General features: G+C 37.4%; 4 protein-coding genes across 5 annotated transcripts; 1 reads left to right on the top strand and 3 right to left on the bottom strand.

Moving 5' to 3' along the window:
* Positions 1 to 183: 183 nt before the first annotated feature.
* On the top strand, positions 184 to 4044 carry LOC117928851 (tRNA (guanine(26)-N(2))-dimethyltransferase). 2 transcript variants are annotated; one of them, XM_034848920.1, is made up of 7 exons: positions 184 to 844; positions 1366 to 1566; positions 1668 to 1767; positions 2796 to 2996; positions 3126 to 3188; positions 3268 to 3372; positions 3505 to 3576. In XM_034848920.1, the coding sequence occupies exons 1-6, from the start codon at positions 240 to 242 to the stop codon at positions 3334 to 3336; spliced, it is 1239 nt and encodes a 412-aa protein (XP_034704811.1). In that variant the 5' UTR covers positions 184 to 239; the 3' UTR covers positions 3337 to 3372; positions 3505 to 3576. The 2 variants fall into 2 exon arrangements, with proteins under 2 accessions (XP_034704811.1, XP_034704810.1); XM_034848919.1 differs by lacking the exon at positions 3268 to 3372 and having other exon boundaries at positions 193 to 844; positions 3505 to 4044.
* Positions 4045 to 4673: 629 nt separating this feature from the next.
* Positions 4674 to 6794, bottom strand: LOC117928852 (40S ribosomal protein S26-3). The gene is made up of 5 exons (XM_034848921.1): positions 6685 to 6794; positions 6497 to 6589; positions 6325 to 6409; positions 6106 to 6236; positions 4674 to 4982 (listed from the first exon to the last, which is right to left on the bottom strand). The coding sequence occupies exons 1-5, from the start codon at positions 6685 to 6687 to the stop codon at positions 4920 to 4922; spliced, it is 375 nt and encodes a 124-aa protein (XP_034704812.1). The 5' UTR covers positions 6688 to 6794; the 3' UTR covers positions 4674 to 4919.
* A 1639-nt stretch (positions 6795 to 8433) lies between these two features.
* Positions 8434 to 9401, bottom strand: LOC117927726. The gene has a single exon (XM_034847385.1). The coding sequence runs from the start codon at positions 9236 to 9238 to the stop codon at positions 8555 to 8557; it is 684 nt and encodes a 227-aa protein (XP_034703276.1). The 5' UTR covers positions 9239 to 9401; the 3' UTR covers positions 8434 to 8554.
* A 2625-nt stretch (positions 9402 to 12026) lies between these two features.
* On the bottom strand, positions 12027 to 13910 carry LOC117928002 (tryptophan N-monooxygenase CYP79A68-like). The gene is made up of 2 exons (XM_034847742.1): positions 12804 to 13910; positions 12027 to 12703 (listed from the first exon to the last, which is right to left on the bottom strand). The coding sequence occupies exons 1-2, from the start codon at positions 13869 to 13871 to the stop codon at positions 12080 to 12082; spliced, it is 1692 nt and encodes a 563-aa protein (XP_034703633.1). The 5' UTR covers positions 13872 to 13910; the 3' UTR covers positions 12027 to 12079.
* Between the last annotated feature and the right edge of the window lie 460 nt (positions 13911 to 14370).

The raw sequence follows: 14370 nt of genomic DNA, 5'->3' as shown, positions 1-14370 counted from the left end.
ATAAATGGCCAGTCTTTAAATATATTTTTGAAATTTAAAAGATTTTATTTAGGATTTTTCTTGATTGTGGACATTGTAAAAATTATTAAATTTGTATTTTTCAGGGACAAACAGGGTGTAATGAGTTAGAAGCATCAGGACCGTCAATCGAGGAAACAATCAAACACGTGTCACGCGATGCACCAGCAACTTCGATAAAACCCCGGGAAATTTGTAAAACCCTAACCATATCTCCCGCCATGATACTCCTCTCTGCCAAAACGCTATCCTCTTCTCCATTTCTTCTCCGCTCTTCACCACACCCGCAAAACCATAACCCTAAGCCACTTTCTGCTTGCCAAGCCCTCCCCGAATCCGAGTATCGCACCGAAAGGGGTCTCACGTTCGACAGTGGCGATTCCTTTTTCCGGCACGAGAGCGCCACCGGCCGCGACCTCGGGGTCTTGGCGGCGTCGCTCTACAAGAAATCGAAAGGCAGTGTTAGGGTTCTTGACGCCATGTGCGGCTGCGGAATTCGGTCGCTCCGGTACCTCGTGGAGGCGGAGGCCGATTTCGTCTTGGCGAATGATGCAAATGAGAATTACGGGAGGACGATTTTGGAGAATTTGTCGCAGGGGTTGGGGGGTTCGGGGGAGGAGAGGAGGTGGGTTGTGACGCATACAGATGCGAATCGGGTCATGACGGAGTGTTATCTGCGTAGGGATTTCTATGATCTGATTGATGTTGATTCGTTTGGGAGCGAGTCGTCGTTTTTGCGGTCTGCGTATAATGCCCTGAAGTTGGATGGATTGTTTTATGTCACGTCGACTGATGGGTACACCTCCGGTGGTCACAGGCCTCATCAGTGAGTTTTACTTTTGATTTTTATCAATGTGGTGTTTTATGTTTGTCGACTGATATTCTAGATGCTTTGTGGAATGGCTTGATACCCTGTCAGTTTTTCTTGAAGAAATAGGCTGAATTTGGGTTTATGGTGTCTTTATTTGACAAATCTATGGCAGTTTGTCCGGGGATCTGATATTGATCTTGTAATTTTGAATTCGAGGAAGTAACACTACACATTCCAACTGAATCATTTTTCTTTGAATTCTGAAGAAAATGCATGATCTTCTTTTAAGTAATTTTTAAGAAAACCAAAAAGTTTAGATCAAATTGAGGAAGAGAGAAATATCCCAAATATCTTCTAAGTAAGAGAAGCGAATTGACAGAAAGCAAGCTCTAAACGAAATTTGCTGGAATGTTTTCCATGTTTTTGAAGAATAAAATTTTCCAAAAAGGGAGCATGTTTTATCACGGTTTCTTGATGTGTTGCATTATATTTGTGTACTTCAATTGGTATATTTATGTGGGTTTTTCTTTCTTTAGTTCTTTAGCTTCATATGGAGCATTTGTTCGACCTATGCCATATTCGAATGAGGTTGGTTTGCGAATGCTTATAGGTGGAGCCTTGCGGGAGGCGTCTGTGCTGGGCTACCGCATCACACCACTTTTCTCATACTATTCTTACCATGGACCTGTGTTTAGAGTCATGCTCCGAATGAACCGTGGAAAACTTCCTGAAAACAGGTGATAGTTGATTGTGATTCCATTTTAAGGTTTTTTTATTTTTATTTTTTATTGTAGCTCTGTTGTGTAGGTGACCATGTTTTGTGTTATAACTGTGGCAGGAACTATGGCTTCATCAGCTACTGCACCGAGTGTGGAAACTCTCAAGCTTTTTCATGGAATGAGCTTGGCCGGATCTGTTGCCCCTGCAGTGATGCAAAGGTACAGCTTCATTCTACAATTTTTCTTCAAGAGAAGTAAGTTTGTGGTGTAACGCTTGATTTGTTTATTCATTATACTGAATATGCTTGTAGATTACACACTTCAGTGTTTGATTTGTTGTGTTAGAACTTGGCACTGCTATTAGAGGACAATAAAATTGAAGCTTAACTCCTTCAATAAGAAAAACATGTTAAAGAGCACCTAATGGGAAAAGGGTCACTTTTTACACAGGAAGTATACATAAAGTGTCGAGGAGACTAAAGAAAAAGGAAAAAGACAAGGGCCACAACCACAACCTGAACACTCTCCTCCTCCACCCCATCTTCCACCACCCCTAGAAAAAAGAAACCATGAACAAAGTCCAAGACGGGAAGATTTTGACTCCCCAAAAAGAATTCTAGCTCAGTTAAAGAAACTTTTGAGGAAATGATCTTTCAGTGGCTGGTCAGATTGGTGCCCACACCATCTGTTAAATGAAACTTGGTCTTGAGCCCAATTCCTACTATGACGCCTGTCCTAAGCCAAAACTCTTTCCACCCTTTTCTGGTTGCTTTCCAAAGGCCCACACCTTACCTTTCCCCACCCCACCCCTTCACCTCTTTAGAACACCAATTACCCTCTATCACCCCAAATTCACCCCTAACCACCCATATCTAAAGACTCTTCTGCTCTAAGGTAAACATTCACAACCACTTAACAAGTAAAACCTGATTATTTGGTGTAGCAAAGCTTCTAATCCCCAAACCTCCGTTACACTTCTCTCTGTTTTGCTCTTTAAATTTACGACTTCTTTTACCTTTGCTAAATATATAAGTTTCTAATGTACAAATCACTTCAAGCATTTTTATGCAGTTTGGAATTGACCTATTCTTTTAATGCCAGTGGATTATAACATGTAGATTGTTTTGTTATTATGTACTTTTGAACTATGCTTCCGTGATACAGGAAACAGTTGCACAAGTCCTTCTATGTCCACAGTATGGTGTCAAATTGGATAACATTCTAAGGTGCTATTTAGTTCTTTTCAGGTTTCAAGCTCACTCGTTGTTTCGGGTCCCCTTTGGATAGGACCTCTTCACAATGCTTCCTACCTCACAGAAATGCTAAATTTAGCTGAACAATGGGGATGGACTGGCAATGACACTGAAACTCATCTGGGAAAACTTCTGAAGCAGATGATCGATGAGAGTGACCCTAAATTACCATTTGGATACATCAAATTGGACGAGGTTTACTTGCAAATAACATCATTTTGTGTTTTAGATTCTTGATTTGGTTGTGAATTAATTCTCAGGCTCTGTTGCATGGCTTGGAAATTGAATGCAATTTCATTATTGATTTTCCTCTTATGTTCCTAGGTAGCAAGCCGTGCAAAAATAAACTCTCCTCCCCTCAGGACAATGATGAGCGCCCTGAACAAGGTATCCTCCTAGTGTTCTCTTTTAGAGGCTTTTCAATTGTCATTAGCCAAGAAACAGAGTCAGGTATTTTTTTTTTCAGTTGCCTGATCCAGATGATGTTTACTTGCACGAGTCTTTTGGTCTAAAAACTCATCAAGCCCCAGCTTAGGAGAATGGGAAAAATATAAGGGGAAATTATAATATGGTATGGCATTTTATTGTTCTATAGAAGCTGATCACTCCCAATTGAAGTTGGAGAGATTTGCTATGGTCTGGAGCTCCAACAAATGGTTTACAGAAACTGATGCAGTCCATCTGTTGGATTTGGTTGTTGCAGGAGGGATATGCTGTTAGCAGGTCACACATTGCCTTCAACGCAATTAAGACAAACTGCCCAATGGCAGTCTGCATTAGGATTGCAAAGGAACTTCAGCAATGTTGAGCGATTTGAGAGCAAAATGGACATTCTGCTACCTCGAGCCTTCTGGGGAAAGCTGCATCTAGCTACCTTGCCCAGCAATAGATGGTTTTATCCTTGTGCCCATCAAAGGAGGGATAAACTAAACCAACTTCATCTATTACTGCAATCCACCATACACCATCTGCTTTTGTACTTGAGGAATTGATTGATGAAAATTGTTGGAATCAATTTTCATTCAGTGTTAGCATCTTAACTTAACCGAGTCCCTAGCCAGGCTGTGGCAGAGGAGGGGGAATTCGATCAATGGAAAATGAATGTGAATCTCACCTCGCAAAGATGAAACCGGAGGCTGAAAATTCAGTGAAGAAAATGCAATTCATTTGTATTTAACTGAAAATTTCCGACACTGAAGGTCACAATTCTTTTAAATGGTACGGGACTCACCCCTTGATTTGAGATTGTAGGCTACAGCCACTTTCAACGCCGGGCCATATGCTATTTGGAGCCAGTTGTCTTAAGTTAGACTTTTAACGAGGATTTTGCTTACACCGTACAGCTCGTAAGCACCTAAGCCCCAAAAATATCAAACCAGTAACAGATTCATTTCCTCTTTCCTCTGCTCAGCTGCGTGATCCAGATGCATTAAAACCAAATGGACCTTGAAGATGACAGCTAATGTATGAGCATTCAAGTAAAACCCAAGCATAAAATTTGAGTATCTGCTACTGGCTGCTTGGGCCATCCGGCAAAGTACCAAAAAAGCACTGAACCTAACTTTGAAATGCTGCCAGGGAAATAATCATCCTCCATCTTCCAATCTACACCCCATTAAGCAAAAAGAAGAAAATTTCCCAAACAGTGTTATGAATTTTGAGAAAGTTAATCACCACTCTTTAGGTTCAAAGGGCATCAACGCCATATTGAAGGAAATGAAGGGAAAATGATAATAGAGTTTACACTGCTAATCCAATGCAGCTCTCAGGTAATAAATACCCTTTTAGTAGAAATGCAGGCATCGTATTTGAATTCAGGGTTTCACCTAAGCTGCCAGAACCCAATGACTGAGGTCCCATAGGGGAGCAAACTTCAACTCAAAATTATAGGATTTGATTCAAAGGTAGTTAAAAAAATGAAATTCATTCTCGTGTCTCAATTTTCATTTTCCTGATACTACATTAATACTCAAAAGCATTAAACAGCAAAAGTTAAACCTTCCATCATAATCAAAATCTCCCAAACCAAGAAAAACAAAAACAAAAGGCCTCAAAAGTTCTGAAAATTTCAGGTAACTGTTTGAAAGCAGAATGACAGAGGAAATCAACTTCATTTTATCAGGTGCGAACAGGAGCACCTCCAGCAGGACGAGGGGCTTGACCAGGCTTTGGCATATCATCCTGAAAAAGAAAAACAGAAATTGACTCAAGTACATGCAGAAGAAATAAACTAAGAAAACTCAAAATATTTCAAATAAATATAGTCATTAACTTCTGTTTGACACTTTGAAACAAACACAGAGAACATATTACAAGCATGCAAGCTGGAATGGAATATGGTTTATTATCATAGCACCCGCTACCCACTTGGCACATACTTACTGTATATGGGAACAAATACATAGAATCGGTGGTTCTTTGCATAGGTTTCTATTCAGAAAAGTTATACAAGAGGCAATGCACAGTGCATAGCTTTCTAATCACAATTCTTTATACAACAAAGGTCTAAGCATAGTGTTTGATTTATCAGACTTCATACGGTATTACAAAACACTTCCTCCTCTTACTAACAGTTCCACCAACACTGATTTCCAACCTTGCCCAACACCAGTTTAAGCATTTACACAAGAATACCATCATTTAATTTATAAAACAATCATGCATCAAAGAAAGGGTGTTATGCATTGTTAGTTTCTATCTGTAATCCTCTCATGAAAATAAAATTCGAGGCCAAAATAATACAAATGCCCAGTAGAGTAAGCTCACAAACATGCAAATATTACATTGCTCACAGGTCTAGATCATAGGACAGTGCACACATTATAAAACATTTCCCTAACTTGTTCATATTAATATCATACATTATGGGAAATGACATTTGCTTTCAAGTTCTTTCCATCCAACAAATCTGCTGGGTTATGCTGTCCTAAATTTGAGATTGCAGGTACATGCAAATATAATGAATCAAAAAATAAAAATTCAATTAATCTCAACTCTCAATGTAATTTATTTTCCCTAGTTTTCGAATCCATTGAATGTCAAGAGCATAGCCATCTTGCATAACTCCATGAACACAACCGGCCTTATGCTTAAAAAGCAAGCCTCAATCATCCAGAATCAATAAAACAAATAATGTAAAACACCAGAGAGAGAACACCCTATGCAAGTGAATAATAGCATTTAGTATCTACACACATAAAAACAATGCTGAACATTCTAGATTTCCAGATTGCCGCAACAATCAAAACAATCTACCAAACAAACAAATCAACCCAAATACACAAATAAGTAGAATAATACATACCCGGCGTCTGAAGCGCTGTGGTGGGTCACGCTTCCTCCTATCAGTGCGAGAACGAACCCTCACAACATGGGAGTGAATTGCACAAGACACACAGTACTGCATCTTTGCATACAGCTTGGGAAGAGTATAAGCTACACAGAGAATTAGCCCCCAGATCAGATAAAAAACACAGAACAAATTACCGAAAAAAAAAACGAAAAAAAGAGGAAGTGTAATTACTGTCATAGACGCAGGCCTCCTGAACATCCCTCACTGCAGCTTGCTCCACGATGTTCCTCACCAAAAACCTCTTGATTGCCTTGTCCTGATCACACAATTCCAAACAAGCACCAATTCAACAACTGATGCTTTGATACAAAACCACTAAATCAGAATACAAATGGAGCGAGACCTTTGGGCAGCATTTTCCGCAGTTTGAGCAGCGGATGAACTTGACATGTCCACGGCCGTGCTTGTTGCGGCCGCCGTTTCTGCGCTTGAACGTCTACAGCACAAGTAATAAAGAAATTTGAAGGTTACATCACAACGGACAAGAAGAAGATTGAGTTGAGGGTAATGGTGATGGTTGAGAGATCTTACCATGACTGTTAGGCTTCTGGTTCTTCAAAGACCGAAGCTTGATCAGAGACCTTTGGGATCTTCGGCACAGCTAGGGTTTCGTCTGGCGAGGCGACCTAGGGTTTTTATACGGTAAGATTGGCTCTGAAGAGATAACCTAGGGGCTGCAAATTGGGCTGGGCTCGGGTTTGATATCAGGCCTGTGCGACAGCCCATGGGCTCAAGGCCCCAACCTTACTGTAAAGTAGTGTAAACGATAGATTATGAGTAAGTTTTTTTTTTTTTTTTTTTCTTCTAAAAAAAAGCTGCATTAAAATTGGATGGACCAGATAGACTCTGCCTTTGAGGATGAGAGCAGCCCAAGCCACGTCGGGCTGACATTATTTAAGCCCGGGTAGGCTGGGCCTGGTCCATCTGGATTTTCATAGTTTATTGCCTTTTTTTTGGTGATAGCGATAGACTCTGATAGTTGTTTGTTTTATCATTTATGCTAACAAAGGCGATTTGAATTATCTTTTAGAAATTTTTTCATGATGGGTGAAATGCCCATTTCTTTGAAGGTGGGGAAAAGGGTAACCTTGAATTAAGGCGATGTTTTTTTTTTTAACTCAATTCTAATTAGAACTTTAATGCTTAATATTATTAAAATATTAGACTGTTTTTTTTTAATATTTTATTTTCATTAAATATTAAAAAACAAAAAAAAACCAATATGTTACTTTTTCCATTTAGAAAATATCAAATATTTTGGTTTTTTCTATTCAACAAAAAGTTTATAATAAATCATGAAAAAGTAAAAAAAAATAAACGACTTAAAGCCTGAAAGCAAATTGCTTTCAACAAAAAATTAAAAAACCAAACATCTTTTAAAACTAAATCAACAATAAAAATTTAAATTCGAAACTCTTGTGATTAGTCTATTTGAAGGTGTTTGCTTATGTTGACCAATTTCAAGTTCGATGTTGATTGAAGAGGTTAGAGGTGTCTAATTCGGCCTAAATAATTTTTTAAAAATATTACTCATTGAGGAGCAATCTTGAGATATGATATGGATTTACATCTCTAGTTGAAAAAAAATAGGGAAAATCAACAAATATAGAAAAATTATTGTCCGAAGAATTGAGATTGGCGCATTGACCTCTAGGCCATTTAAGTGTCCCATTCCACTTTCTCTTGTTGGCCAAAATGGAGCCATAGATACAACTTTTGTCATCTTCAACATTTGGGTCCACCATTCCCCTCAAGACAACTGTTCCCTTACTTTTAAAAAATCATATTTTTTAAATATACTCATCTTTTAAAAAATATGATTAAAAATTATCTCTTAAAAAACAAATAAAATTGGGAAATAATTTCAAAAGTAAAAAAATTTAATAAATATTTTAAAAAGTGCTCCATCCTTTTCAAAAACCCCCCATAAATGCTACATGTTGACCCATTTACAACCTTCCCTGGATCATCTCAAATTTTGCCTGATGTAATACTGGGGGGATGTGCCTGGCCCGCGATAGGCAAGTTTTACATCTTCATTTATTTGTCCACTTTTTACTTCTATTTATGAATGATGGGCAATTATTTAATAAATGCACCCTTTTTTTTTTTAATTTAATTTATTGGAAAATGATTTGAGGATAACCCCCATTCCCCACAATGTCATCCACTAATAATTTTACATTCCTCCATTCATGATTAATTTTTATATTGATGTTTTATCAAATTTTCTGTAGGATCTTTGTGGGGAATCTTTGTTATTTGATTGATATTTGCAGAAGAACAAAATAATAATCTGTTCATATGAACATTCAACAATGAAACTGTACATGATGAACCACGAATCATAGGGTGGGTTGGTTTGTTTATTTTTTCTGAACAAATGAATTGAAAATTTTCTTCAATGCACTAACCAGGAATTTTTGAACTGGGATTCAGCTGTTTCCCTGAAGCTCTTTACCTTTATCAAACAGAAATGAGTGCAGAAAAATCCCAAATTGCTGCTAACTCTGCTAGTCTTGAGAAGATAACAGCAAGGTCCACAATTCGCCTCCTTTCCCTGAATCACCACCCCCCACAGTTTTGTGTTTTCCTCATCATCATCATTCTCGTTATCATCATCTTCAGCCTCATTGTTGAGCTCTTCCACCAGCATGATGCCTTCGGGCGATTGCGCCTCGCCGATCTTCCAATTCGCTTCGATGTGTGGCCAATCCTCCGCCACCGCCTTCTCCGTCTTCAGCTTTGTTCCACCGCCATTCCTGTCCGAATAAACTTCCACCAGCAGCGGCGCTTCCCTCAGATTCTTCACGATCTCCGAGACCGACTCTCTCATCCACTCGTCCATCTTCTCCCGCGTTCGGGATTCGATCTTCCCTCCTCCGAACTCCTCCAAACACAACCGCGATTTGGATTTCGATTTGGCCAGAGTCGACGAGATCTTTACGGCACCGGAGTCGACGTGGCTGGAGATCGTCATCGGACGAGCATTGCGAGGGAGAGGCAACCGGCGGTGATTCTGCGACAGATCTTCTCCCGACCGCAGCGCGTTATTCCCTCCGAAGCGAACGCCCAGAGCCGCCATCGATGGAGTTGGCCAACCGGAGAATTTCGCAACCCTCCAATCCTCAAGCAAAAATTTTTGCTTTTGTTTTCAGAAAATGTTTTATGATAATTTTCCTGTTTTCAGTTCAACCTATTAAGAGGAGGAGGGAGACGACGACAAAATCAAATCAAACGTTTTCAGAACATCTTGACCGTCCGATGAGATATTGCTTTGGGAGTGGTGCCATGTCTACTCCAGTAATAATTCGGTAGCGCAGGATGCCTTGAATTTCGATCAAGATTCCAATCTCGGAACATCCACCTCTAAAATTATGCCACGTCGTCAAATAAATTGAATTCGTGAAGCCTCGGGGAAGGCACGATGGTAAAAGAAATTGCAAAACATGAGAAGCGCGTTAGCACGAGACCCCACGTGGCGACGCCATTGTGGAACGTGGAAACACGTGTGAAGTATGCACTTCTCTCCACCGTGGCATTCCCTCGCCACCGTGTTTGACCACTTCCCTTTTCGCCACATTTCACATTTAATGCAAGTTAATGATTTTTAACACGCGCAAATCTTGCCACATAATAAATATTAAAAAATTGTAAAAAATGATATTATATATTTAATATATATTAAAGATTTTTAATTTTATTTATAATTAAAATAAATTCTGGTTTTTATTTTTAATAATCCCTCTTATACTTTTTGTTTCATTTTAGCTCTTAAACATTTTTTTTTTCCTAATAATGTCAATCCTAAAATACCTAAATATTAAATATGATCTTTAGGGAAGTTTTACTTTAAAAATGGATAGAAAACCTATTTCACAATTACATGTATTTAAAAATATCTAAAAATAGAGGCAATTATGAACTTATTTAAAAGATATAGAATTTTATATTTTTTTAAATCGTCTTTTGAAAAAAATGATTTTAATAAATTTATAATTTGTATTATACTAAAATCTTATTTTGAAAAGATAATTTTACTTGATAATTATTCACGTACCAAAAGATGATTTCATTTCAAATATTACACTATACACACATTTATAATAAGAAGATGGTAGAAAAAAAAAATCAAATATTAGACTTAGCTAAGAGTTTATTTAGGCTATATTTGGTTTTTGAAAAATATGATGAAAAGTATGAGGAAAAAAAAGAAAAAAAAATGTAAAATGAAAGAAAAAGTGAAGGAAAATAAAAAAAAAAATTTAAAATCAATAAATTATTTTATATACTACTTCAAACATATTTCACTTATTTTTCATCTTCATAAAAGTTAAATAATTTAAAAATATATAAATTTCTATATAATTTTAATTATATTTGATCTTCTTTCTTATTTTTCATGTTGAAACAAAACATGAAAAAATCAATTTCTTTAACATTTTTTTTTCTTTTCTTAATATTTTTGGAAACCAAACATAGTGTTAATATTGGAAAATGAGGTTTCGGTTTTAGGATCTCTTAGGATCTCTCCTTCAATTAAGGCCTAGATATTATATAAGATAATTAATTTTCTTAAAAATTAAGTTACACGGATATGGCCTAGGGTGTATAGTATACTCTAGAACAATGTTACTAAAGCTTGCAGTTACATCTTAATTAACTAGGAATATCCCATTTAAAAATATTGTGAATGGTAAAGCAAATTAAAGCTAGAAAATAACAATACAGAAAACTGGTCGATAGGTGCTTGAGCATTCAGAGAAATATCTATGTTTTGCTCACCAAGCGTCTGAAAAGCATGCAAGCATGGTTTTGCATGAGCATGGAGAGGCTTGGCTAGAAAGAGATCGTTCGTAGATTCTTTGAGGTCAGTATTCCTATAGTGATGAATATAAACGCAATTGAAATTCTTGGGGAGTTATACATTTGTGTATTGATAAGACTATTTACTACAGTGATGAATAAATTTTAAGTTAATTTTATTAAACAACTTTAATATAAAAAATAAAAATTAAGTAATAAATTTTAAATTTTAAATTAATAACTTAAATATAATTAAAGTTAATTAAATAATAAGTATTAAGTTTTACCAAACACCCTCCAACTCATCGTGAAAGGATCTTAAAACTTAATGTTACACTTATGTTAAGTTTTTACATGAAAATAAAGTCTCCTACCTTCTTTCTCCATCCTCTCTCTACTGTTAGGTTTTTCATATCGTAACAGTGACCACTGCTTCAAGAATATTAGCATATTAATGCATAATGTAAAGTTGGACATTGTTTGTGTACATGCATGACATATACGCTACAACCAAAGCAACCAAAAAAAAAAAAAAACCCATTACAAATCAATTAAAATACAAATATTTTTTATAATAATTTTTTATCTTTTATTTTTAAATTTTCATATTATGTTTGGTGTGAAAAACATTTTCTAGTTTTTTTTTTCTAAAAATTATTTTATGTTATTTTTTAGTAATTATTTTCAGAAAATAAAATTTATAAAATCTTACTTGGTTTTGAGTTTTTATTAATGTAAAAAATGGTCTAAAAAATATAATTAAAATTTTATATAATATACATGTCTTGATATAAAATATATTATTATATTACATTTATTCATTATTTTTTTTTTTTTTAGAAATAGCCTCCATAGCTTCTAGTTATATAAAATTCTTTATATAGCTTCTGATTGTTATAAAATTAAAATATCAATAAAATGACGTACCATTTTTCATATATCTTTGTCTACCCAAAGCATTGTGTTGATATCATTTTGTAAAATAAATATAAAAATTATAAGAGAATAAGAAAAGAAAATAGGATGAGAGAATAGCTTATTTATTCATTTCTCATAATTAAGTCCTAAATCCTTATTTATAGGCTCTACTCATCGAGCTCTGAAATGTATAAAGTTTTAATCAATTCCCATACATGGAAGCATGCAAGCGTGGTTTTGCATGAGCATGGAGAGGCTTGGCTAGAAAGAGGTCGTTCATTGATTCTGTGAGGTCAATTTGGTCCTGGTTCGGTGGCACACTCCACGAAAAACATTGAAGGAGTCTCGCCAAGAGTGTAACTGTCAAGGCTGTCCCTAAGGCAGTTCCAGGGCACCCGCGTCTCCCAGTACTAAATGAAATGAACCGAAGCTCAGGCTCAGCTAAATCCACCACTTCATCATTCATATGCCGCTCTGGTTTAAACTTTAATGGCTCTTCCCACACTCTAGGGTTCCGTCCAAGCCCTACCCGGCTCAGCAGGACATGGCTGCCTTTGGGGATGAAGTAGCCGGCCACAACAGCGTCCGCCATGGACACATGGGGCACGTTGAATGGTGCTATGGGGTGAAGCCGCAGAGCTTCCCTAGCACAGGCTTTAACATATTTGAGCTGCGCGATATCGGATTCTTGAACAAGTCTATCCTTTCCAACCACTCTATCGATTTCTTCCACGGCCTTCTGCATAATCTCGGGTTGATTGATCATTTCTGCCATTGCCCACTCAGCTGCATGCGCTGGATTATCCACTATTTCAATCATCAGTTCCTGCCAGATTGTATATAGTTAATATATATTGAACCCCAAAGAGAAGAACTTCAGAATATATATACGAAATTAGGATAACATATTAGAGCTAAATTCTCACTATGAGTTGGGCTTTGATCTCTTCTACTGATAGCAATGGTTTTCCCTTCGTGTCGCTGATTGTAAGGAAAACATCGAGTATGTCCTCAACCTCCTTCTTCTCCCCATTCCTCCATTGTATTATTCTCTCATCCACTATCGGATCATGATGCTTGTTGATGATGCTCAAAGCCTCTTTTACCATCTTCTCGTGGCCATCTAAGTCGAAGACTCTCAGGCATGGAAGGTAATCAGATGGAGAGAATACATATAGGTAAGCAAGCGTGGTAAAGAGGGAGTTTACGTGTTCTTCTTCTTCAAGTCCAGGCCCTCCATCTTTCCTTCCTTCCCCAAAGTACCTTCTGCTGAACATCATCTTCCTAACCACATTTCCTGTGTATTGTCTGACTGCATTTCTCACATTCACAACCGATGATTCCTTAAAATTATGGCTAGCAATACTAGAGAACATACACTGGTTATAAATGAAGCGGACAAGATTGTCGGCTTCTTCAGTTCTCTTCTGGAGGAGCCACATATGTCTTGCTGGCTTAAGCACCTCAGAAGTGATGATCCTTCTCATCTTCTTCCACTGCTCTCCCCATGGCGAAAGGACTGTGGTCAGGAATCCTCTGCTCAAGTGATCGGACGTCATTGTAATAGGTCTGGATGCAAACACTGCATCATGTTCCTTCAAAAACTCCCTGGCAATCTCAGGCGAAATCACGGGAATGACATGGACATTGCCCAGTTTGATGCATGCGATCTCAGTGTTGAGTTCCTCCAAAAGTCCAAGTATCCACCGGAATACCGGCTTTTTTGTGAATAATTCAGGCAGGTTCCCAACTAATGGCCATGGAGTTGGACCAGGAGGGAGCAGTGGCATTTGCTTGGTGATTAGGGTTTTGGGTTCGAGTTTGTAGAGGATGAGAAAAGCGAAAAAGATAAGGAAAAGGAGCAAGAGGATGAATGGTAAATGAAGATGAAGTGAAGCGAGCTTCAAGGTTTCAGAATTATGAGAGAGCAGGAAGAGGAATGAATTTGGAAATGAAGAAGACATGGTTGAGTTGCAGCTGCTACCCATCATCATTTGTCTCTTGCTGATCTTCAGTACTAGGATTTGCTCTCTCTTTATAGGCAAATGGACTTCCACTATACATGCCTTTCATACTTCCCATCAATGGTAGGATTACTCCTCTTGTACAGTCAAAATCATGTTAGATTTTGGTCCAACAGACAGGGGTGGCATGGTCTGGTAGGATATAAATTGGTATAATATTTAGGGAAATACGGTCGACCCATATCCAAACAATTGAATCTCTTCAGCCTTAATCAATTTGATAATGTAATCTCTTCTCAGTGGTCTTAAGACGATAAAATTTGTGATAACCCAATAAAAAATGGCTCCATTTTGTGACACATGGTAAATGTGAAGGCGCAGAACCATGTGGTTTGGATCCCTCCAAATCCTAATCCTAAGCCCCATTAAAAAAAACCCCACCACTTTTTTGGACACATTTAACAAATGTGCAGGTACATTCTCCCAGATTATTATTATTATTTTCTTCCAAGTGGCGTTGATTTTAGGG

This window comes from Vitis riparia, chromosome 13, assembly GCF_004353265.1.
Source record: "Vitis riparia cultivar Riparia Gloire de Montpellier isolate 1030 chromosome 13, EGFV_Vit.rip_1.0, whole genome shotgun sequence".
NCBI lineage: Eukaryota > Viridiplantae > Streptophyta > Magnoliopsida > Vitales > Vitaceae > Vitis > Vitis riparia.
Note: the sequence above shows the minus strand (reverse complement) of the source record. Positions and strands in the feature narration are given on the sequence as shown.

What these genes read in the sequence shown, in the direction of transcription:
- LOC117928851 (XM_034848919.1), top strand. Translation starts at nt 240, where the DNA reads ATGATACTCCTCTCTGCCAAAACGCTATCCTCTTCTCCATTTCTTCTC. An exon ending in GGAAAACTTCCTGAAAACAG is followed by an intron (nt 1,567 to 1,667) that starts GTGATAGTTGAT and finishes TAACTGTGGCAG; the next exon opens with GAACTATGGCTTCATCAGCT. An exon ending in GCCCCTGCAGTGATGCAAAG is followed by an intron (nt 1,768 to 2,795) that starts GTACAGCTTCAT and finishes AGTTCTTTTCAG; the next exon opens with GTTTCAAGCTCACTCGTTGT.
- LOC117928852 (XM_034848921.1), bottom strand. An exon ending in GGAGGCCTGCGTCTATGACA is followed by an intron (nt 6,237 to 6,324) that starts GTAATTACACTT and finishes TTCTCTGTGTAG; the next exon opens with CTTATACTCTTCCCAAGCTG. An exon ending in CACAGCGCTTCAGACGCCGG is followed by an intron (nt 4,983 to 6,105) that starts GTATGTATTATT and finishes TTTCTTTTTCAG; the next exon opens with GATGATATGCCAAAGCCTGG.
- LOC117927726 (XM_034847385.1), bottom strand. Translation starts at nt 9,238, where the DNA reads ATGGCGGCTCTGGGCGTTCGCTTCGGAGGGAATAACGCGCTGCGGTCG.
- LOC117928002 (XM_034847742.1), bottom strand. Translation starts at nt 13,871, where the DNA reads ATGATGATGGGTAGCAGCTGCAACTCAACCATGTCTTCTTCATTTCCA. An exon ending in AGATCAAAGCCCAACTCATA is followed by an intron (nt 12,704 to 12,803) that starts GTGAGAATTTAG and finishes ACAATCTGGCAG; the next exon opens with GAACTGATGATTGAAATAGT.